We start from the raw sequence: 24707 nt of genomic DNA, 5'->3' as shown, positions 1-24707 counted from the left end.
CTAGTGCTGCCACTTACTACTTTGGATAGGTTAATGAGGATAGTAATAGTAGCTACTCCATGAAATTGTTGTGACAACTGATTGAAATATGTATAAAACTCTCAGTGCCTGGCATGTAATGATCACCCCCGTAAACATGTTGCAGGATAATTGACTTTGGTATCAGAAAGAGTTCAAATACCACCTCAGTACCTCTGTAACCCAGGGCAAATACCTTAATCTATAACGTGAGCTATTACTGTTTCTGCTTCCATGCTATTACTACTATTACCGCAACTACAAGTATAACAACTACTACTTCTATGCTGATGACCTTGCCGTTTTCTCCAGGTAGCATCAATGTTATGTATAGAAGGCACCATGTAGCCCTTGTCACTTAATCCTCACAAATGCTGTGAAATAGGTATTATTCTTGACATTTTCCAAGTTGGAGTTCTGAGGCCTATGGTTCCAGCTACTCGGAGGCTGAGCCAGGAGAATCACTTTAACCCGGGAGGTGGAGGTTGCAGTGTGCTGAGATTGCTCCACTGCACTCCAGCCTGGGCAACAGAGCGAGACTTTGTCACATGAAAAACAAACAAACAGAAAACAGGAATCATAATTTTAAGGCAGACTATGTAAGTACTGTATTTAATCAGGAGAGAATTAGAAATAGAATGCTAACAACAGCCAGTGATTGAGAGACAAAATTATGGCAGCATGGCTCTGCTTGGAGGGGTGTGTCTGGTGACGTCAAAGCAGCCTGAGTGATGATTTCTGGGTTAAGGGAGCTAGACTTTCACACCAATGTGTAATAATTCTAGACAGCTAGCCTCTAACCCCTCTAGCTGGGTCTTTCCTACTTTTGCATCTTTCACACCACAGTGAATAAGTCAATGAGTAACTAGCATTTGTTAGACCACTTGTATTCTTTTATATTTTCTTTTCTTTTCTTTTTTTTTTTTTTGAGATGGAGTCTCGCTCTGCCGCCCGGGCTGGAGTGCAGTGGCCGGATCTCAGCTCACTTCAGCTCACTGCAAGCTCCGCCTCCCGGGTTCACGCCATTCTCCTGCCTCAGCCTCCCGAGTAGCTGGGACTACAGGCGCCCGCCACCTCGCCCGGCTAGTTTTTTGTATTTTTTAGTAGAGACGGGGTTTCACTGTGTTAGCCAGGATAGTCTCGATCTCCTGACCTCGTGATCCGCCCGTCTCGGCCTCCCAAAGTGCTGGGATTACAGGCTTGAGCCACCGCGCCCGGCCTAGTTAGTACTTTTATATTTTAAAGATTCCTTTCTGACTTTGCCCCCTTCTTTCCTTTGAAATCACTCAGTACCCACATTGTTAGCTCTCTCATCTTTTAACGATATAATAAAGCTGCATTATATAGGTGGCATCTGCTGGGCCAGGGAGAAGTTGAGCCAGAGGAGGCTGCCTGTGTGTCATTGTGTAAGGAAGGCAGCGTGTGCTTCTACTTCCCTTTAGCACTTGCAGATCTCCCTGCACTTCATCCACTTGGACACCGGAGTCTCCTGTTGCTGCTGAACAACTTTGATTTCCACCACCTGGGGGCCCACCCTTCCTATCCTCACTCAGGACTGCCCGTTTGGGATCTGCCCCTAATTCAGGATCTGTACTATTGTTTGATTCTTTTCTTCAGTTGTAACCCATCTGTTTTCTTTCTAATTTCTCCACATCACTATCTGTGGATACCTTAACACTCACAAATCTGATACAATTATTTTCTTCTATTTCATTACCTATTCAAATAATAGTGAACTAGGTGCCAAATTCCCTGAAGCCAGGGATCCCGACTTCTTATACTTAGCAATAACTGCTACATTATATAATCCGATTTAAAAGGAATATATTTAGAGCAGGCATTTGGGCCACACGGAATAGGTGGCCTCTTTCTTAGCATTCCTTGAAAATCTTGTGTGTGTGTGTGTGTGTGTGTGCGTGTGTGTGTGTGTGTGTGTGTGTATATATATGTAGATAGATCTACTTGATAGAGAGAGAGATATATAGATAGATAGATAGGCTATCTATTTTATATAGACAACATTTCAGTAGCTTTTGGGGGTACATATGGTTTTTGGTTACATGGATGAGTTGTATAGTGGTGAAGTCGGCGATTTTAGTGCATCTGTCACCTGAGTAGTGTATATTATACCTGATATGTAGTTTTTATTCCTTACCCTCCTCCTAACTTCCCGCCTTCTGGGTCTCCATTGTCCATTATATTACTCTGTACGTCTTTGCGTACCCATAGCTTAGCTCCCACTTATAAGTGAGAACATACGGTATTTGATTTTTCCATTTCTGAGTTCTTCACTTAGAATAATGGCCTCCAACTGGGCGTGGAGGCACATACCTGTAATCCCAGCACTTTGGGAGGCGGAGGAAGTCAGATCACTTGAGACCAAGAGTTTGAGACTAGCCTGGCCAACATGGAGAAAACCCGTCTCTACTGGAGATACAAAAATTAGCCGGGCATGGTGGCGCATGCCTGTAATCCCAGCTACTCAGGGAGGCTGAGGCATGAGAATCGCTTGAACCTGGGAGGTGGAGGTTGCAGCGAGCTGAGATCACGCTACTGCACTCCAGCCTGGGTGATAGAGTGAGACCCTGTCTCTGGAAAAAAAAAAAAAAAAAAAAAAAAAAGGGCTTCCAGCTCCATCCACATTGCTGCATAAGACATTATTTCATTCTTTTTATGGCTGAGTAGTATTCCATTGTATATATAGATCACTCTTTCTTTGTTCATTCATCAGTTGATGGGTGCTTAGGTTGGTTCTATATCTTTGCAGTTGTGAATTGTTCTGTGATCAACATATGCATGCAGATGTCTTTTCCTTTGGGTAGATACCCAGCAGTGGGATTGCTGGACTGAATGGTAGTTCTACTTTTGGTTTTTTTAGAAGTCCCCATACTATTTTCCATAAAGGTTGTACTATTTTACATTCCCCCCAGCATTGTATGTGTGTTCCTTTTTCACTACATCCATGGCAACATCTGTTATTTTTTTGACTTTTTAGTAATGGCCATTCTGGCAGGGTCAGGTGGCATCTCATTGTGGTTTTAATTTGCATTTCCCTGATGATTAGTGATGTTGAGCATTTTTTCATGTTTGTTGGCCATTTGTAGATCTTCTCTTGAGAAATGTCCATTCATGTCATTTGCTCACTTTTTGATGGAATTGTTTGTTTTTTTCTTACTTGCTTGAGTTCCTTGTAGACTGTGGATGTTAGTTCTTTGTCAGATGCATAGTTGCAAATGTTTTCTCCCATTCTGTTGGTTGTCTGTTTACTCTGATGATTATTTCTTCTGCTGTGCAGAAGCAATAAATGAGACTAGGTCTCATTTATTTAGTTTTTGTTCCATTTGCTTTTGGGATCTTAGTAATAAATGCTTTGCCTTTGGCAACGTCATAAAGTTTTCCTAGGTTTTCTCCTGGAATTTTATGGTTTCTGGTCTTAGATTTAAACCTTCGATCCATCTCAAGTTGATTTTTGTATATGGTGAGAGATCTAGTTTCATTTTTCTGCCTGTGGCTATTTAGTTTTCCCAGAACCGTTTATTGAATAGGAGGTTCTTTCCCCAGTTTCTGTTTTTGTATGCTTTTATGGAAGGTCAGTTGATGGTAAGTATTTGGCCTTATTTCTGGTTTCTTTATTCTGTTCTGTTGGTCTGTGTATCTAGCTTTGTATCAGTACAATCCTGTTTCGGTTACTATAGCCTTGTAATATAACTTGAAGTTGGGGTGATGTGATGCCTTAGAATTGTTCTTTTTGCTTAAGATTGCTTTGGCTATTCGGGCTCTTTTTGGGTTCCATATGAATTTTAGGACTATTTTTTCTAATGGTATGAAAAATGATGTTGGTGTTTTCATAGGAATTGCATTGAATCTATATATTGCTTTGGGCATATGGTCATTTTAATAGTATTGGTTCTTCTAATCCATGAGCATGGGATGTATTTCCTTTTGTTTGTGTCATCTGTGATTTCTTTCAGCTATGTTTTATAATTTTCCTTGTAGAGATCTTTCACCTTCTTGGTTAAGTATATTTCCAGGCATTTGATTTTTTTTTTTTTTTTTTTTGCAGCCATTTTAAAAGGGACTGTGTTCTTGATTTCTCAGCTTAGTGGTTGTTGATGTGTAGCAGTGCTACTGATTTGTGTACATTGATTTTTTTACCTGAGACTTTACTGAATTCGTTGATCAAATCTAGGAGTCTTTTGGTAAAGTCTTTAGGGTTTTCTAGGTATATGATCGTATCATCGGCAAACAGAGATAGTTTGCCTTCCTCTTTCCCAGTTTGGGTGCCCTTTGTTTATTTCTCTTTTCCTGATTATTCTGGCTAGAACTTCCAGTACTCTACTGAATAGAAGTGGTGAAAGTGGACGTCCTTGTCTTGTTCCACCTCTTAGGGGCAGTGCTTTCATCTTTTCCCCATTAAGTATGAGGTTGGCTATGGGTTTGTCATGTGTGGCTTTTATTGTTTTGAGGTATGTTCTTTCTGTGCCTAAATTTTTATCATAAAGGGATGCTGGATTTTGTTGAATGTTTTTTCTGTGTCTATTGAGATGATCATATGGTTTTTGTTTGTAATTTTGTTTATGTGATGAATCACATTTACTTGGGTATGTTGAACCATCCCTACATCCTGAGATGAAACCCACTTGATCATGGTGAATTATCTTTTTGCTGTGCTGATGGATTCAGTTTTCTAGTATTTTGTTGAGGATTTTTGCATCTGATATTCATCAGGGATATAGGTCTGTAGTTTTCTTTTTTTGTTATGTCCTTGCCTGCTTTTGGTATCAGAGTGACACTGGCGTAATAGAATGAGTCAGGTAAGAGTTAGGTAGGGTTCTCTCTTTCTTAACCTTTTGGAATAGTTTCAGTCTGATTGGTGCCAATTCTTTGAATGTCTGGCGGAATTTGGCTATGTATCCATCTGGCCCTAGTCTTTTTGTGTTTTGACAATTTTTGTTATTATCGATTCAGTCTCACTGGTTGTTACTGGTCTGTTCAGACCTCCTATTTCTTTCTGATTCAAGCTAGGAGGGTTGTATATTTCCAGAGGTTTGTTCATTTCCTCTAAATTTTCTTGTTTGTTTGCACAGAGGTGTTCATAGTGTCTTAAATGGTCTTTTGTATTTCTGTGGTGCCAGCCATAATGTCTCCATTTCTGTTTCTAATTGAGCTAATTTGAATTTTCTCTCTTCTTGGTTAATCTAGCTAATGATCTATCGATTTTATTTATCTTTTCAAAGAACCAGCTTTTATATTTTGTATGTTGATCTTTTGTTTCAATTTCATTCAGTTCTGCTCTGATCTTTGTTACTTCTTTTCTTTTGCTAGCTTTGGGTTTGGCTTGTTCTTCTTGAGACAGGGTTGTGCTCTGCCACCCAGGCTTGTGTGCAGTGACACGATCACTGCAGCCTTGACCTTCCTGGGCTGAAGGGATCCTCCCATCTCAGCCTCCCAAGTAGCTGGGACTACAGTCACGCACCACCATGCCTGACTAATTTTTTAATATTTTGTAGAGGCAGTATTTCACCATGTTGCCCAGGCTTGTCTCAAACTTTTGGACTAAGCAGTCCTCCTGCCTCTACCGTGTAAGCCACCACACCTGGCCTAGTTGGCTCTTGTTTCTCTAGTTCTTTGAGGTATGATGTTGGATTGTCAGTTTTTGATCTTTCAGACTTTCTGATGTAGGCGTTTAGCACTATAAACTTTCCTTTTAGCACTGCTTTTGCTGTATCCCAGAAGTTTTGATAACTTGTATCTCTGCTATCATTTATTTTGAAGAACTTTTAAATGTCCGTCTTGATTTCACTGTTAACCCCCAAATCATGTAGGAGCAGCTTGTTTAATTTCCATGTATCTGTATAGTTTTGAGGGTTCCTTTTGGAATTGATTTCTAGTTTTATTCTATTGTGGTCTGAGAAGATACTTGATATAGTTCTATCGATCGATCGATCGATCTATTTATTTATTTGAGACTGAGTCTTGCTCTGTTGCCCAGGCTGGGGTGCAGTGGCACGATCTTAGCTTACTGCAACCTCTGCCTCCTGGATTCAAGCAATTCTCCTGCCTCAGCCTCCCGAGCAGCTGAAGTACAGGCCCCTGCCACCACGGCAGGCTAGTTGTTTTTGTATTTTTAGTTGAGATGGGGTTTCACCATGTTGGCCAGGCTGGTCTTGAATGCCTGATCTCACGTGGTCTGCCCTTCTTGGCCTCCTAAAGTGCTGGGATTTCAGGTGTGAGCCACCACACCCGGCCAATATATTTTGATTTTGAAAAAATTTATTGAGACTTGCTTTGTGGCCTGTCATGTGGTCTGTCTTTTCTTAGGTCTAGTAATTGTTTTGTGAATCTGGGAGCTTCAGAGTTAGGTGCATATATATTTAGAATTGTAATATCTTTTGTTGTACCGATGCCTCTATCGTCATCCTTTGTGTTTTTACTATTGCTGCTTTAAAGTCTATTTTATATTACATAAGAAGAGCTATTCTGCTCGCTTTTGGCTTCCATTTGCATGAAACATCTTCTTCTACCACCTTTAGTTTGATTCTCTAAGACTCCTTATGTTTCAGGTAAGTCTCTTGAAGACAGCAGATATTTGGTTTGTGATTTTTTTTAAATCCATTCTGCCCAGTGTATCTTGTACGTGGAGCGTTTATATGCTTTATATTCAATGTTTTCACTGAGATGTGAGGTGCTGCTCCATCCAGTTGATTGCTACCTGGGTCTTTTGTGTTCCCCATTGTGTTTCATAGGTGCTGTGCATTTCTGTACTTTCAAGAGGTTCTATTCTGATGACTGTTGAGTTTTTATTTCAAGCTTTAGAACTTTTAGCCTCAATTTATTTTTAAAGATTATATATAAATAAGGGAAAACACACTGTGCTCAACTGAGTGAACTGTGTATTTGTTTTATTTTGGATTAATTATTGCCACAAGAAATCTGAGGTTTTAGGAGTTTTGAAAATTGCTAAGGTCTGTAGGTGATTTTTCCAGACTGATGATATTTCCCATCATTTGGCCACAGTACAGGAAGCGTTTGGTATAGTTTTATTTCTTACTTGAAGCAGTAAATAATTTAAATTTTTCTCTTGGTAAGAAGTGTTCCATGCCTAATTTGAATGTATTTACCCTTATTTGCTAATAAGCAGCTTAGATATTCATACCCTTTCTTCTATAGAAATGAGAATTATACATATAATCCCAAATCAAAATATAATTTTGAGCCAATGTCCTAATTGATTTATGCTAGACAGATTGACCTATGTGTGATTCATTTTTCCTAGGAGAAGGAAAGAGGTGGTTGAAAAGAAATATTTATTTGGTAATTTATATATTGATGTAAAAATGACACAGTCTTGGTCTTCAGATTTGTGTTTCTGTAAACTAAAACAAATAGTAAAGTTTCATAATAAAGACTATCAAATGAGTGGTTAAAGCACCTGGCTCAGGGCACAGATTGAATCCTAGCTTAGACTCTCAGTGGTTTTGTGACACTGGACAAGTGAATTAACCTCACCAACCCTTATTTACCCACCTTTAATGTGAAACTAATGACAGTACCTGCCTCATGGAGTTTTTGTGAGGACTAAATGTGTAAAATGCTTAGCTCTGTAGAAAATAGTGAATAAATGTTAGCCCATTTCACTTTGCTGTTCCTTGTATCGTAGATGTATTCATACAAAAAACTGAGCATTTCTAAAATGTTGAATTATCTTCACGTTGAAAGTAATGGACATAAAAGGTGCATTAAGCAATTCTAGTTTCTGTGGCCAAGACACGTCAGAGAAACTAAGAATTTAAAAAATAGGTGATTGATGAAGATTAACTTTATTCATGTTTTTCCTAGCTAGACATGATAAGCAAGGTAAGGACTTTAAAATAATAACATTCCCTTAAAGTTGCTTTCCTAGGTGTTTTTAGCATTGTATAATTTAAGTCTTATAGATTCATGCAGAAATCCTTTATGTTTTACAGAGTTACACTGTTAGACCTTATGATAGCCAAGATAACGAGTGATGAGCCACTCACCACGGATGACATCCCTGTGTTTTTGCGGCATGCTGAGTTGATTGCAAGCACCTTTGTGGATCAGTGCAAGACAGTGCTCAAGTTGGCCTCTGAGGAGCCTCCTGATGATGAGGTAAGGGAGGCAGATTTCCCAATCTCGGGTAAAAGAGAATGGGCAGATTTTCTAACTCAGTCAAGTCCTCTATGAGAATTCTTTTTTAAAAGCTTTTAAAAATATTATGTAAATAATGTATCCATATATGAGAATAGTTACAAAATTTAGATAAGGGAAAACTGTGTTCTTATTCCTACCATCCGGAGTCAACGACTTAAACAAATTCTGGTTAATTTTCTAGGCGAATGACATCAGATATGTGCACACAGACATAGACATGAGCACATATGTATCTATTAAAAGTGGAGCCTTTCTGTGCCTTCCGTTTGCGGTTCCCATTTTTTCTTCAGGATGTAAGCTCTAGGAGGGCAGAAATGTTGACTGTTGTGTCCACAGTACTATGTATATGGTAGGCACTTAGCAAATATTTGCTGAATGAATAAATAAATAACACACTGGGGCCGGGCGCAGTGGCTCAAGCCTGTAATCCCAGCACTTTGGGAGGCCGAGAAGGGTGGATCACAAGGTCAGGAGATCGAGACCATCCTGGCTAACCCGGTGAGACCCCGTCTCTACTAAAAAAAATACAAAAAACTAGCCGGGCGAGGTGGCGGGCGCCTGTAGTCCCAGCTACTCGGGAGGCTGAGGCAGGAGAATGGCGTAAACCCGGGAGGTGGAGCTTGCAGTGAGCTGAGATCCGGCCACTGCACTCCAGCCTGGGCGACAGAGCGAGACTCTGTCTCAAAAAAAAACCCAAAAAAATAATACATTGTAAATGTCTTTTTAAATAAATGCCAACATAGGCTGGGCGTGGTGCCTCACACCTGTAACCCCACTTCTTTGGGAGGCCAAGGTGGGAGGATCGCTTGAGCCCAGGAATTTCAGATCACCCTGGGCAACATGGTGAAACCCCGTCTTGGCAAAAAATACAAAAATTAACTGAGCAGGGTGGCACACGCCTATAGACCCAGCTACTTGGGAGGCTGAGGTGGGAGGGTCACTTGAGCCCAGGAGGTTGAGCCATGATTGCCCCACTGCACTCCATCCTGGGTGATGGAGTGAGACCCTTGTCTCAAAAAAAAAAAAAACCAACATAACATTTCAAGTAAAGAATTTCCTATTTATTTGTCCAAATCCCTGTAGTTGGACGTTTAGGTTGTTTTTGTGGTTTTTTGTTTTAAGACAGAACCTTGCTCTGTCGCCCAGGCTGGAGCACAGTGGCACAATCTTGACTCACTGCAACCTCTGCCTCCTGGGTTCTGTCAATTCTCCTGTCTTGGCCACCCAAATAACTGGGATTCCAGGTGTGCACCACCATGTCCAGATAATTTTTGTATTTTTGGTAGAGATGGGGTTTCAGCATATTGGCCAGGCTGGTCTTGAACTCCTGACTTCACGTGATCTGCCTGCCTCGGCCTCCCAAGGGGCTGGGATTATTGGCATGAGCCACCACATCTGGCAGTAGGTTGTTCTTATTTCTACTTGTTTTAGATAATACTGTAGTACATGCCTTTATAGTTACATCTGTGCACGTTTCCACAGCTATTGTCCTAGGACATAATCTTAGAAGTGAGATTGCTATGTGTAAGGATATCACATGTTTAAAGCTCTTAATACATACTTCCAAACTGCTTTCTAGACGGTTTGCTTCTTCTCTTCTTTATAGGAGATTCCTAGTTGTATACTGTCCTGGTTAATTATTTAAACTATTTTTTTACTCTCCTTAAGCCTACCTTAGATCATTCAGGTCTTATTTTATCAGGATGTGGAAGGGAGCTTGTGTTAATTCTCTATCCCTCCTCTTTACTTCAGAACTTGCTGGTTTTATCTATTCTCCTTTCTTCTGTGATAAAGTTAGAATTGTTCTTTCTCTGGACCACTCAGCTGTAAAAAGGATGCACTTGTGATACGACAGGGAAGAATCTCAAAAGTGTGGAGGGAGAGAAGCCAGACAGACTAGAGAACACGCTGGCTGATTCCATTTCTGTGGGATTCTGTAGCAGGCCAGATATATCGGTCATGACAGAAAATAGATCAGATGTTACCTGGATCTGGAAATGAAGGAGTGGAATTGATTGCAGGGGGACACGAGGGAACTTTCTTAATAGTAGAATGTGGCATTTAGCTGTATACCTTGACACAACTCTGTACTGTATACTTAAGATGGATTATTTCATTACATGTATATTATACCTCAATAAAGCTGATTTAAACACATTTTAATAGAAGATGATAGAGAGTTCCTTTGTATGCTGATATGAATGGTCAGGTAGAGAGGGAGTAATTGATGCTGGAATCACCATCGGCAAATGGGTGAGACTGGAGGAGAGGGATTAGAATCCAGAGTGGATACTCATCCACTGTCCACAGGTGGGAAGGTAGAGAATGTGATCCGTAGTGTTTCCCAGAGAGTAGTGTGTAATACTGTGAAATTGTTAACTCCTGTTGTAAATGCAGCTCATGGCTGTGACTGCTCGACCACTAGAGTGCATTTCCGTTTTTGTGAATATACTTTTGTTCAGGACCATTTTGGTACTGATTTTCTGTGCTTTGTCATATAGACCATGTTAGGTCTTATAATCAGGTCGTTACTTTAGTTCTCATTTTCTGTGATAGAAAAGAAAGGTCTTTATTCAGGGGCTTGCTTTTACTTTCTGGAGATAGATTTGCCTTTGTTTCCAGCAGGAGGAGCAGTGAGTCGTGCTTCAGAAAAGTTTTAAAAATTCTCTAGGAGACAGAGAAAAGACAGATCACATCTTTAAACTTTTCAAGGCACTTCTGATTAAAGGATAGGTGATTTCAGTATTGTAGTGAGAAATTCCTGAAAATACTTTTCATATTTAGGAAAACTTTTATTTTTCCTTCAGACTTTTTTTCTCTAAGATGGGAAGTATTTTTATATATTAATGGAATGGAAAATTTTAGACTGGGAACAGTGGCTCATGCCCATAATCCCAATACTTTGGGGCGCCAAGGTGTGGGAGGATTGCTTAATCCCAGGAGTTGGAGACCAGCCTGGGCAACATAAGGAGACTCCATCTGTACAAAAAAACAAAGAATTAGCTGGGCGTGGTGGTGTGCGCCTGTGGTCCTAGCTACTGGGGAGGCTGAGGTGGGAGGCTTGCCTAAGCCCAGAAGGTTGAGGCTGCAGTGAGCTGTGATTGCGCTACTGCACTCCAGCCTCGGGAAGAGTGAGACCCTGTCTCAAAAACAAAACAAAACAAAACAAAACAAAACAAAACAAAACATAGGCAGTTTTCTTTTGCAAAGCCAAATTAATTTACTTTTGGAAGTTTATTGAGTTATACATCTATGACTTGTGCATATTAATGTAGATATGTCATACTTTTTTTTTTTTAAAGGGGACCCCTTATGCCAGTATTTAAATATGCCAAAGACCAAGTGGTATGCTGGAGCTGGCCTGTGGTAACTTCTAAAAGTTGATTATTGAGTACTTAGAACTCTATGAGCTGATTGTTAAATTGTTAGTACCTTGAAATCATCCATGGTGGAAGTAGTTATGCCATGGAAACCAGCAAAAGCTACAAATAGGGCTTTCCACCTGCCTCCTCCTCCCCAGCCATTCTTCTGCCAAACCACTGCATTTACTCATTGGTGATCTTTTTAGGAGAAGATAGATATTCAATAAAGTTCTCAATGCTATGACTGAAAAGTGAGAATGGAAACAGTTGTATTTATAGCACGTGTTTTTTAATTGATGTAATTGTTTGGCTTTAAAATCCCAAGGTTTTCTTCATATGTTTCTTTATAAAAATAGTTTTGGGTTCTCATGTTAATGTACTTATTCCTGTCTTTTGATATATTTTGTATACTTATTTCCAGTTTTGATATATTTTTGTCAGTTCTGAATCTTGTTCACTGGTGGCAAGCCTTGCCTTTTCTCTGAAAGCTTAAAAAACATTCTTTTTAGCTTTGTATTTTCTGATACCCAGATCATACAATAATTGTCCTCAGATTGTGGGATTTGCATTCTGTTTTAATCTTTGCAACCCCAGTTTAGGCCATACTGTAGTACCTGTTAGGCAGTAGGTATTACATATTTAGCTACATAATACATATTCTACAATAAATAGTGCATTTTTTCCACATATAAAGGGCTTAAATGTTTGTATAAGGCAAATAGTATTTGCTTTGTTGTTAAAAATTATTTAAGCTGAAGTCAGTGAAACATGAAGTTTCAGTTGGGCCTGGTGACTCAGGCCTATAATCCCAACACTTTGGGAGGCCGAAGTGGGCTGATCGCCTGAGGTCAGGAGTTTGAGACCAGCCTGACCAACGTGGTGAGACCCTGTTTCTACTAAAATTACAAAAATTAGCCTGGCATGGTGGCGGACGCCTGTAATCCTAGCTACTCGGGAGGTGGAGGCAGGAGAATCGCTTGAACCCGGGAGGCGGAGGTTGCAGTGAGCCGAGATTGTGCCATTGCACTTCAGCCTGGGCGACAGAGCAAGACTCCCATCTTAAAAAAAAAAAGGTTACAAGTTTTCCCCTTTTTGCCTTTTTGTTTTCTTTTCAAAGGTATTTTTTTGTATATACACACCTATATGTTTTTTGTTTTCATTTTTTACACTATTCTTCAACTTGCTATTTTTATTTATGATATAACTTGTACATCTTTGCACTTTAGCATGTGTATATTCATTGTATGTTTCTAATGAATAATATTTATTTAATTATATAGACGTATTTATATTTATTTATTTAATTATATAGACATATCATAATTTTTTCATTTGTTCCCTGTAGACGTTTCAACTGCTTTCAGGTGGCTTTTTTTTTCTTTTAACCTTTACAAATAATGTTATAGTGAACATCCTTGTACAAATTTCGGACAAGGAAATCTGAGATTATAAATTCCTGGAGTTGAATTGCTGGGTCGAAGAATTAGGTATTTTTAAAAACTTTAGAGAGATTTCTGAATTGCACACCAGTGCAACACAAGATTGCATGAGCTGCCCTTTGCAGATCTGATTTAATTACTATTTCTCGTTAATGTTTTTCAGTGACCATTATGTTTGTTTTGCATATTAGGTTACTCTTTAAAATGCATTTATTAAAAAGCATTTTCTGGAAATTAATCTTTCTGTCATACATACAGTAAACTATTGTTCACGTAATTTTTGTTTGAATTTATTTCTGATATTCGGTTAGCCTTTTAGTCGTTTTTTGTTTGTGTTTAATCTAATTAAGGTTATCAATTTTATCCTTTTGGCCTCTGGATTTCTTTTTTTTTTTTTAAGAGCTGACAGCCAAGAAGATTTTTGTTTGTTTTTTAAGTAAATTCTCCACTTAGATTGTGGAAATATACACCTACATAGTCTAGTTCTTTCAGTACTTAGTTCTCATTTTTTATTTATCTAGAATTTATTTTTGAGCAAGGAGTGAGTTATGGATCCAAATGAATTATTTATGTCTTTTGACTATTCAAGATTATAAAATCTTTGGTGTGAGACTGACTGGGTTTGAATCTTGATTTCTTCTGTTACAGGTATATAATCTTGGAAAAGTTACTCATCCTCTCTCTGCCCTTCTTTTTCTTGAAATGGGTTATATTATTGTTATTTTTTTTTATTTTGAGATAGAGTCTTGCTCTGTTGCCCAGGCTGGAATGCAGTGGTGAGGTCTCAGCTCACTGCAACCTCCATGTCCCGGGTTCAACTGATTCTCCTGCCTCAGCCTCCTGTGTAGCTGGGATTACAGGTATCCACCACCATGCCTGGCTAATTTTTGTATTTTTAGTAGAGATGGGGTTTCGCCATGTTGGCCAGGCTGGTCTTGAACTCCTGACTTTGGGTGATCCACCTGCCTCAGGCTCTCAAAGTGCTAAGATTATAGGTGTGAGCCACCGTGCCCAGCCAGGTTGTATTTGAATATAAACATGTAATATGCCGATTGGTACAAGTTAATGTTCCCTAAATGTTATCTGTTCATTATTATTTCAGTACCATTTAGTGAATAATCTTATCCTTTCCACTAATTTTTTTTTTCTTAATTGAGACAGAGTCTCACCCTGTTGCCCAGGCTAGAGTGTAGTAGTGCAATCATAGCTTGCTATATTCTCCAGCTCCTGGGCTTGAGGATCCTCCCACCTACCTGTATCATATCCTAAATTCTTTTATTTATTTGGACAATTACTGGTTCCCTCCAAACAAATTGGAGGGAACCAGTAAGATGTTAACAGCTAGAGAAGGGAGAATTCAGAGAGATATTTGTTTATATGCCATAAAGAAACGCTGAAACGAACATACAAATAAATGCAAAAACTCATCTATGGAGAAAGGAGTTGCAGTCCAGGCAGATATAACTAATTTGCATTTTAATGGACAGGAATAATTCTGTAGTAATATAAGTTTTCTGTAACTTAGAAAGCTGTAAAATTGCTCAAAGATACTAAATGACAGTGTTAACTGAGACAGGTGAGATAGGAGACTAATCTTTTTTGCTCACTTCATAATCTTTCACAATATTCCCTTCATTTGCTTGTCTTTTTTTTTTTTTGCACTAGTGCCTGATTTAATTAATATTAGTTTCATAAGACTTTTAAATATCTGGAAGGGCATTTTACTCATTAATCTTATTTTTTAAGAGAGTAAATTTTCCTGGCTGTTTTTTCATTACTAATTTCCAGATGCTCATTAAAAACACTTCATTAATAAAATGATTTTAATGACTAAAATTGGGGATGTGTTAGGTGGGGATAGATTAATTTTCTTTTAGGTTTATTTTAGTTAATATCATAGAATTTAAGAGCTGAAAGGAGACTTCCAGTTCATCTCTTCCAACCTCTAATTTTGTTCCTGTCGTTTTAACATGGAAAATTTCAAACATAGACTAAGAAGAAAGTGTACTTAAACTCCATCTGCCATCCCCTGGCTTCAGCAGCTTCCCCTTCATCACCATTCTTCTTTCCTCCACAGTTCCACTCGTTCTTATGCCAGTTGCCGTGGACTGATTCAAAGCTCCAACATATTTCATCAGTTACTCTAAAAGATAAGGAGTCTTCAGACACAAGTATAATACGATGAGAACATCTAAAATAACTAATAATAACATGTATTATCAAATAAATAGTATTCAGATTTCCCCCATTGTCTAATAATCTTTTTCAAGTTTGTTTTGTTGAAACAGCATAAAGAGAAGGGCTGTATGTTGCAACTGATTGACGTAACTTTACTCTAGTGTATAGGTTCCCCTTCCCTCTACTTTTTTTTCCTCTTTGCTACTTACTTGGAGAAACTGGGTTGTTTTTCCCATAGACTTTTCTACATTTCAGATTTTGATGAGTATGTCTCCAAGGTGGCACTTAACATATTCTTCTTTACCTTGCATTTCCAGTGAATGAAAATTAGTTCCAGAGGCATATTCAGATTTGGGTTAGGTTTTTTTTTTGTTTATTTTTGCAGTGGTGTTTCGTTGTTGGTGATACTCTTTTCATCAAGAAGCACATGAGGCTTGGTTATCTCTTTGTGATATTAGCAGTCATTAATGATTACCTAGATCCATGAATTCTTTAGGGGTTGCAAAATGGTGGCATTTTAACATTATTGTTCATTCTTTGTTTATTAGCAGGAGTATTTTTTAAAGAGAAACTTTCCATAATCAATTCTTAGGTTCTGTGAGGTACACGGGATGAAGAAAGGCAGTATAAGTGCTTGATTGTTTTCCCCCTTGATTACCAATCTTCAGAGTAATGAGTTGGTTTTGTGGCATCATTCAAAGATGACCAGTGAGTTGGTTTTTTTGTTTTATTTTCATCAGGAAGCCATAGCTTTAAAACCACTCGCTTTGTTTTCAGTCTGCTGCCATAATTCTTTCTGGTGATTAATGTGCCACCGCTGGCCAGTGGGAGCCTCATCAAGTTGTTTCTGATTCCGAATTTCTGACATGACCCTAGTGGCCTGTAATAGCATCTTTGTTATCTGCTAGGATGAGGTGTCCACGGTTACCTTTTGCATGGTCTGCCCTAGGTCTATTCTTGAAGGAGCAGTGGTATCTCAAGAAAACAATCTGGGCAACTACGCCTTTAATAAAAGAGGTTGTTGAAGCTTTGTGAAATTGATGGACTTGGTCAAGACTCGTTTTAACATGGTACTAACTTTAGACTTTTAATCGAGATTTTTCCCCTTTAACTCTTTAGCAAAAGAAGGCTGTGATATAAAATTAAAGATCCAAGACATTAAAAATATGTGTTGTTTCTTGCTATTTATTTTGAGATTTCAGAATACTATATTAATATATTACCTTTAAATCTCTTAATTAGAAAGCAGTAAATACACGTTTAGCATTAACAAGGAAGTAATTTGTCTTTCTTTTGAAGAATGTTCTTTTTTTTTTGGTTGTGACAGAGTCTTGCTCTATTGCCTAGGCCAGAGTCCAGTGGCATGATCTTGGCTCACTGCAACCTCTGCCTCCTGGGTTGAAATGATTCTTCTGCCTCAGCCTCCCTAGTAGCTGGGATTACAGGCGCCCGCTACCACTAATTTTTATATTTTTTTAGTGGAGACGGGATTTCACCATATTGACCAGGCTGATCTTGAACTCTTGACCTCAAGTGATCCTCTGACCTCGGCCTCCCAAAGTGACGAATGTTATCTTTATGGACTAACTTTATAATCTCTGCCACATTTTGTCAAATAATGGGTACTTTAAAAATGGGGTTCAAAATCTATACAAAAGTTACATTTAAAATTTTTATATAGACTAATGCTATGCAGTTGGTACTGGGCAGTTTCTTGGTCATGCAGTGTATTTGATAATAAATTATTTAGTAGCTATGTGAAGTAGTGTTTTCAAATAATACTGTCTTTCTGATCTACCAAGATATTGCATAGAAGTTCATATTTACTCAGAAATTATGCAAGTTCTTAAAGCCAGAGTTTTTTCAACCACAGCATTTTACAGGATTTCTGTGGACAAGAAATTAATGTATTTCATGGGCTATTTGTATCTTTAAAGTGGAATTTGCATGCTGGGAATGCTTTAAAAAGAAAGTATTTGCATAAATGTCATGTACGTAGCTAGTAATTTGGAACATTTATTCCACTGTTGGAATGTCTTTTTGCTTGAATAAGAACTTTTCTGACTCTTTGCTCCAAGAAGACACATAATGACACATAATCTTGCATTCTTGATGGCAGATGTCTGCTGTTGGTGAAAATGATGAGTCGTGTGCATATTTCATACTTCTGTTTTGTTCTTCATAGTTTTGCTTTTCTCTTTGACTTATTACAAGCACTGACTTTAAATTTATTGAAGTATTTTATTCTCTTACAGTTATTTATAACAGTTAAATCATTTCACTTAAAACATGCTTTAAAGTTATGTTTTATTTTCTTTCTAGGAGGCACTGGCTACGATTAGGCTTCTCGACGTCCTGTGCGAAATGACTGCGAATACTGAGCTGCTCGGCTATCTGCAGGTTTTCCCTGGCTTGCTGGAAAGAGTGATTGGTGAGTGAAATATCACACATTGTATTTTTAGCTAAGAAATCTTTGGCTTGTCATACTGTCATGTAAATCCAAATACAAATCCTTAATTTTCAGTGTACTTTTGGGAATTTTGTGAATCTATTTTATTGAGAGGAATCACAGTGTTGTAGCAGTTCAGACGGGCCAGATAAACCTGAGCCCACATGGTTGTTCAGCCACTTCCCTTCTGTTTAACTGAAGATTCCTTCTCAGTAATATGAGGATAACAATGCCTGTAGATGCACATGGTAGATGTTTCATCAGTATAGGATGTGATGAAGATGATGGGGCAGGGGAGGTTTGCAATGATGATTGTGTTTTATATTACTATAGCTTTGCAAAATGTGACAGTAAATTTTTCCCATTTACATTTAGTGAACACATAGAATGGTGTTTTGTACACATTATATATACAAATTTTATGAGAAAGTGGTTTTAAACAAGAAACCATTGTTAAAAGTATTACCAACCTTGCTAAAAAGCTGTTTGCAAAATAATTGAAGTAGAACCTGTTCCTTGTGGCTGGCTATGCTTAGGTTTGCTATGCATTATTTGCATTTTTTTCCTTTAAAAAGATGATACTTACTCTGGAGACCAGTGTACTGAGAACGATGACTTTGCGTCTAGCAGGATAGATGAGCTAGCAGTGAGCTGTAGAGGAAGATCCTTAGAATTCCTCATCAGTGTTGTATTTTGAGTACAGTGCTTTTAGTGATAATTTGAATAAAACACCGTGAACCTGGGACACTGAGTGATTATGGAAAGAGCCTGAGTTTGGAGCCAGGCTCGATGTGGGTTGCCATCCCAGCTCTGCACTTTTCTGAGCCTGTTGTTTTCTTCATTATAACATTGGGGAAGGGATACTTTCCTGTATAGGTTTGTTGAGAGGGTTAAATGCGGAAACACTGAAATGCAGTTCCTGGAAGATTGTCTGTTTTCATTGGCTGCCTGGAGGTGCTCATAGAGTAGAGCAGTAGTAAGTTCTTTCTCCTGAATGTAGCTGGAGTGAAGTATGGAGAACACATGCTGGCTTCTGATGATTTGGCCAGTCGGATGAGGGAAAAATAAGCACTCTTCTTGGTTTCTGTCATATGCATCATTATGGATAGATATTGGGTTTTAGACTTCACTGACTGAAGTTATTAGAAGAGTTCTTTCATAAAGAAGTTGAGATTGGAAACCTTTTTGTAAGAAAGGTGCTAGTAAACTTTTAGCTAACTTTTCTTTGTAGATAAATAGAAACTCTGAGTTGGGGTAGTCATTATGGCTTATCTCCCCAAAACTAGACTCACAAAATTTAAAGCAAAGGCAGAAGAGCCTTTTAATCCTTATTTAAAGCAAAGGCAGAAGAGCTTTGTAATCATTATTTAAATAAAGCTTTCTGTGCTCTACCTTTAGTCTATTAAAATAAATTAGATTTGGTTATAGAAAACTATTAGTACAAAATACTGAAAGTTACTTTTCTGTGGAAAATGAAGTTTACTCTTTTGGTTATAGATCTTTTACGGGTGATTCATGTAACTGGAAGGGAAACCACAAACATCTTCAGTAATTGTGGTTGCGTGAGAGCAGAAGGTGACATCTCCAATGTGGCCGAGGGATTTAAGTCTCATCTTATTCGTCTGATTGGAAATCTGTGTTACAAGAATAAAGATAACCAAGACAAGGTAAGAGGACTTCTTAGTATGTATTATACTACATGTATAGCTTCGTTTAGAATATAGTCTTTGGCAGACATTCACTCTTTTGGAGTGAAAACCTAAGGTGCTAGGAAGTAGCTTGGATAGAGAGATGTATATTTTATATGTATACACACACACACCCCTACGTATACATACACATATGTGTATGTATATGTATATGTTAACATATAGGCTCTTTGGAGCCTGGACAAATTTCTAACACACAGTAGATATTTAATAGACACTAATTATTACTGCCTATTAAGAAAAAACAAAGCTTAGATCTATATCCTATGTTTATGGACGATAGCATCATAAGCCTTTTCTTCTAGGTGTTTTAAAATGGATATAAAAGGAATATAATATTGAAGTATGAAGTCTTTGAGGACCTAATAGGCTGCTTTTAGAAACCTCTTATGTGCAGAACAGCTTAAAGGTAATTATATCGAGAATGTGAGAGAATGGTAAGAAAGATCTCAGGGCAATTGGACCATATGCTTCAGATTGATCTCACCTTTCTGTATTTTTCTGGAGTTTTACTTTGGGTGGCATTTGATTTGCTTAGTTAAATATTAATTAAATTTGTGCCAGATTATATTTTTCTAAGATGGTGGCAGAATGTCTTGCATTGTACATGTGTTTCTTTGCAGTATGATTTTGCCACTCCTCTGCCAACGGTTGGCATCTGTTTCTCCATCCACTTGAATCTGGGCAGGCCCTGTGGCTGCTGTGAGCAATCAAATATGTGATCCTATACTATTTCTAGCATAGCCCGTAACTGGTCTAGCTGATTCTATTTCTGGCTTCTTAGAAGCCAGTCACCATGTAAGAAGTATAGATTCCCAGATAGCACCTTGCTGTGAGCTGCCGAATACACATGGAAAAGCCCTGGAAGATAAGATACAATGAGGAGGAGAGAGGAAAAGCCTAGTGACTGAGCACCAAGGCATGAGATGTGGGTGAGAAGCCACCTTGGGAGTAGATCCATCCTCAGTTTCTTACTTGCCCAGCTGATGCCACATAGATCAGGGCCCCCTACTGGGCAAAGCTCTTTCTGAATTTATGACCTATAGTATTATGAGAAAAAGTGAAAAGTAGGGAAAACAAATAAGTGATGTAGGTCCTGCTTCTGTTAGTAGCCCAGGAAGTTACTGTTGGACTGATCCTTCTTCAAATAGCAATTATAAACTTCGGACAAAAAATAGTGGTGTGAAGACACTCAAATTTGACACAAACGGGAATTTGACACAGATTTGACACTCAAATTTGACACTCAAATTTGACACAGATTCTGGAGTGAAATTGACACTTGGACGAAGGGAGTGACACAGTGTGTGGCAGGCAGGGCAGTGAAAAGTCTGTTACAAAATCTTCAGTCTTTCTAGCTTGAAGAGTCAAAGAACAGTTTGAGGGCAACCACAGCACTGGAAAGTGAGGGGGCAATTGTGGAAAGTAGAAAACAGATCCCAAACTCTGGGTGTCAACTATCTAAATCTCTGCTAATGCCTGAATCACACGTGTGGGGCAGGCTCCAAGCAGCTAAGCTAAGGTTGAAATAATTGTATTGAGATTTGAGCTCCCACCCTAGAGTTTATAGTGTAAGTCCAACTTACACTGTAGTTAATTGATAATTGCCCTCTAAAAAAAAACCAACACTCTTTAGAGGAATATAATATAATCCAGAATTGCTACAGCATAATATATCCTGTAATGTCCAGGGTACAGTTTAAAACTACTTGATGTTCAGGAAAATGTGACCTGTTCTCAATTGAAAAGATAATCAGCAGAGACTGACTGTGAGAGGACTCAGATACTGGGCTTAGCAGACAAGGATTTTAAAGTAGCAAATGTAACCATGCTCAAGGATGTAAAGGAAATACACTTCATAGGAGTGGAAAGATGGGATATCTCAGCAGAGAAATAGAAACTATAAGAAAGAACCAAATGGAAATTCTAGAACTGAAAAATATAGTATCTAAAATTAAAAAAAAAATACCAAATGTGCTTAACTCAAGAAAGATCACAGAGGGAGGAGCCAGTACACTTTAAGATACATCATTAGAAATCATCTAGTCTGAAAACCAAAGGCAGGGAGAAGGACTGAAAATAAAATGACCACTTTAAGATGCTAAATGTTGAGGTAATTTGTTACGTAGCCATTGATAACTGGAATAATTCCTGTGAGACATGGCACAGAACCAAATGCTAGACAACTTGCACTTTTAGTATATGGGTGCACCATTTTGGCAATCCTCATCTTCAGGAGAGTGAGACTACTAATTCCCCTTGGGAAATTACTGGACTGATTTTGCAAAAGAAAGTTGATAGAGAATAAAACACTTTACCTTTTTAATGACCAGGACTGCCTTTCTTGAGCACAAAAGAGGTGGTTTTTCTTGTGTTTAACTATTCTTTTGTTGCTAATTTGGACTGGCCTCTTATAGGAACAAAATGTAGTAACCCTTAAAAGGCTTGTGAAATAACTCACTGAAGTCAGGATCAGATTGCACCATAAGTAAATATGGAGTGTGCCCAAGTGCTGCTGTGTAGAGGTCACTGGGGCGCACAGGAAGTCGATGCTGTGTCCTGTCACTTGTGCAGTTGCTAATAGCACTGCTGATTTCTCAGCAAACAGTTTAGAGGGTATGAAGGAGTTCATTCTTTGAGTATCAACTCAAATGCCTCTGTTTCTCCCAGTTTCTTACCTGTGTCAACAAAAGGCCTGAACCTGAAAGCATTACCTCTGGGATTTTTTTCCTCCTTCCAAAGACTGACACAACACCGAAATCTTATTCTGGATGTGCTGGAGTCTTCTTTTTTCTTGTAGCCAAGTCATGGTTCCAGCTGGGTGTTACAGATACTTGCCTTGCTCATTGTTGCCTCAAGGGATAGAGTTCACTAGTACTCAGATGACTTTGGTTATAGTTTTGGGAAAATGGAATGGATGGTTATGTAGCAGGTCCTTATCACGGGACCAGTAATTCTCAGTGTTTTGTCTTAATGGGTTGTCTCACTTCTAACCCCTCTAGGGCTTTAAGGGAAATTTGGCTCTGTCTCTGCTCCAAGACTAAAGATCTGAGTTGGGAGAGATTCGTAGCATCTAGCCTAATTTGGGTTCCTCCTTTGCCCAGAAGACAAAAGGGACTGATGATTTATTGTTTAGTGTTTACTATGTCCTGGCATTGTGCTTAGTGAATTACATGTATTATCAACTTTAATCTTTGTATCAGCCTTGCAAAGCAGGTTCTGGTAACCACATTTTAAGGAGAGGCCATCCAGTTAGTGAGGTGCAGAGCCCAGGGTAGAATTTAGATTTGTTTGCCTATTGAGTTCCCAGGCCTATGCTTACTTCCCTGCACAATGGTGAGAACTTTTCAAAAGGTTGGAGAAAAGGGTTTAAAATAGACTTCCTGAGGGACTTCAGGCTGGAGGCTGGTCAGTCTGGGTCTCCTAGGTCAGCCAGGCTCCTTCGACTCCCTCCGGGTTGAAGTCTGGAGCTCTGGGGGTCCTCGCATCCTTGTTTCTGATTTCACCCATTCATCAAATACGAATGTTCCCAGCCTTAGGGATCCTTTGGTGGGTAAGTCAGGCAAGGTATTAATATCTTCTGTGAAGCTTCCATTCTGACAGCATCTGGGGACCGTGCTTGCCTCTTTGAATCAGAATCTCAAAACTAGTCATGACACAAATTTTCCTAAAATCTTTGTGCACTGCCTGAGTCCTCTGAATTTTGAGTAAGAGTCTTTTAAGCCCAGCTGTGTCTGTGTTGTCTGTGTAACTTCATCCATTGCAGTGAGTATGGTGCCCACCTGCTGGATGGCCCCCTTATACTCTTGTGGCCCTTTCCATTTTCTGGAGCTCTTTTCATCTGCTTGAGTTTGTTGGAGCCTTATGATACCTCTGTGGAAAGGGCTGAAAAGATATTTCCACCATCATTTTCTAAATGAAGAAACCCAAGGCCCAGAGACCGAGTGTGATTTAACTCAGCTAGCACTTGCTGAGTGAGAATTGCCATGTGCTGCATGCTCTGGAGAAGACAGTCATTTTAGTGGTGGAATGACACATGTGCACTAGAAGCTGTAGCAAAAGTTCGTGTGGTGAGGCTTGTCAGAGAGGAACAGGGGGGTGATGTGTCCTCTGGGCTGGCTGTGCCAGGAGCATTTCTCTCTAAGGACAGGCACTGGACTGCCAGGAGCATGGTATCAATTGGAAGGGTGGTCATCTTTTTTTTTTTTTTGAGACGGAGTCTCGCTCTGCCGCCCAGGCTGGAGTGCAGTGGCCGGATCTCAGCTCACTGCCAGCTCCGCCTCCCGGGTTCTCGCCATTCTCCTGCCTCAGCCTCCCGAGTAGCTGGGACTGTAGGCGCCTGCCACCTTGCCCGGCTAGTTTTTTGTATTTTTTAGTAGAGACGGGGTTTCACTGTGTTAGCCAGGATGGTCTCGATCTCCTGACCTCGTGATCTGCCCGTCTCGGCCTCCCAAAGTGCTGGGAAGGGTGGTCATCTTTCTTTGAGATATTTGTCTTTGGGCAAGATTTAAGAGAATCAAGGTACCTAAGGTACCTGGCCTCAGATTGGAAATCTGCACAGAAATGTATTTTACCCCAAATTCTCATGAGTCTTTAATGCTTAAGTCTGTACATGTGATAGATGTAGTGTTTCCTGAATTGTGAAGGAATTGCTAGGCTTCCCTTTACCATGTCATGGTAGGGAGGTGTCAGATCCTTACTGACTTTTATTCTTACCTTGTTTTTTTGTTCTCAACTTGCGTAGTATTTCCTTGATACAACTGTAGTGATTAGTTTACGTCTGAACTTTTGTGGACCTAAATGGAGATTCTGTTTTGGTTTCTATTGTAAGAAGCACAAAGATACTAATGCTGAAAACATGAAGAAAACATTCTTCAGCTTCTTCTTTGTTAGAATAAGGAATGTGTGGTTTACCTTTTTCTTCCCCATTCTTCTTTTCTTCACTATTGTCATAACCTCTTTAAGTTAATCTTTATTAGAAGAAAACCCAAACATTTTATTTCATAAAGCTAAATGCATTTTCAAATCAGACGGACAGATGATCTAGTTTATCTGCCTTCCGCCCGCCAAGGAAATTTTATTGACTAGGATGGGCCATATGTCCATTCTGCTAAAGGTTATGGAAATGCTGTTCAGTTTCTCCTCCTCCTCCGCCTCCTCCTCCTCCTCCTTTCCTCCTCCTTCTTCTTCTTCCTATTTCCTCCTCCTCCTTTGTCTTTTATTTTTAGAGATAGAGGTCTTGCTTTATTGCCCAGGCTGGAGTGCAGTGGTGCAGTCATAGCTCACTGCAGTCTCAAACTCCTGGGCTCAAGCAATACTCCCACCTCTGCTTCCCAAGTAGCTGGAACAGGCATGAACCACCAGGCTCAACTAATTT

The 24707-nt window shown here is 39.1% G+C and overlaps 1 protein-coding gene across 2 annotated transcripts in view; it reads left to right on the top strand.

The window, feature by feature from the left end:
• ATXN10 (ataxin 10) overlaps positions 1 to 24707 on the top strand; it is a 184870-nt gene that overhangs the window by 52504 nt on the left and 107659 nt on the right. Inside the window, exons 7-10 of one of the 2 annotated variants that reach the window (XM_017850798.1) lie at positions 7986 to 8151; positions 17495 to 17603; positions 19119 to 19288; positions 19636 to 19720. In XM_017850798.1, coding sequence (XP_017706287.1) covers positions 7986 to 8151; positions 17495 to 17603; positions 19119 to 19288; positions 19636 to 19644 — 454 coding nt within the window. In that variant the 3' untranslated portion in view covers positions 19645 to 19720. Of the gene's footprint in view, positions 1 to 7985; positions 8152 to 17494; positions 17604 to 19118; positions 19289 to 19635; positions 19721 to 24707 lie in introns of those variants that run through there. The other variant, XM_017850797.1, reaches the window with a different exon arrangement.

This window comes from Rhinopithecus bieti, unplaced genomic scaffold (genome assembly GCF_001698545.2).
Source record: "Rhinopithecus bieti isolate Rb0 unplaced genomic scaffold, ASM169854v2 scaffold_32081, whole genome shotgun sequence".
NCBI lineage: Eukaryota > Metazoa > Chordata > Mammalia > Primates > Cercopithecidae > Rhinopithecus > Rhinopithecus bieti.
This window is presented reverse-complemented; position numbering and strand designations above follow the sequence as displayed.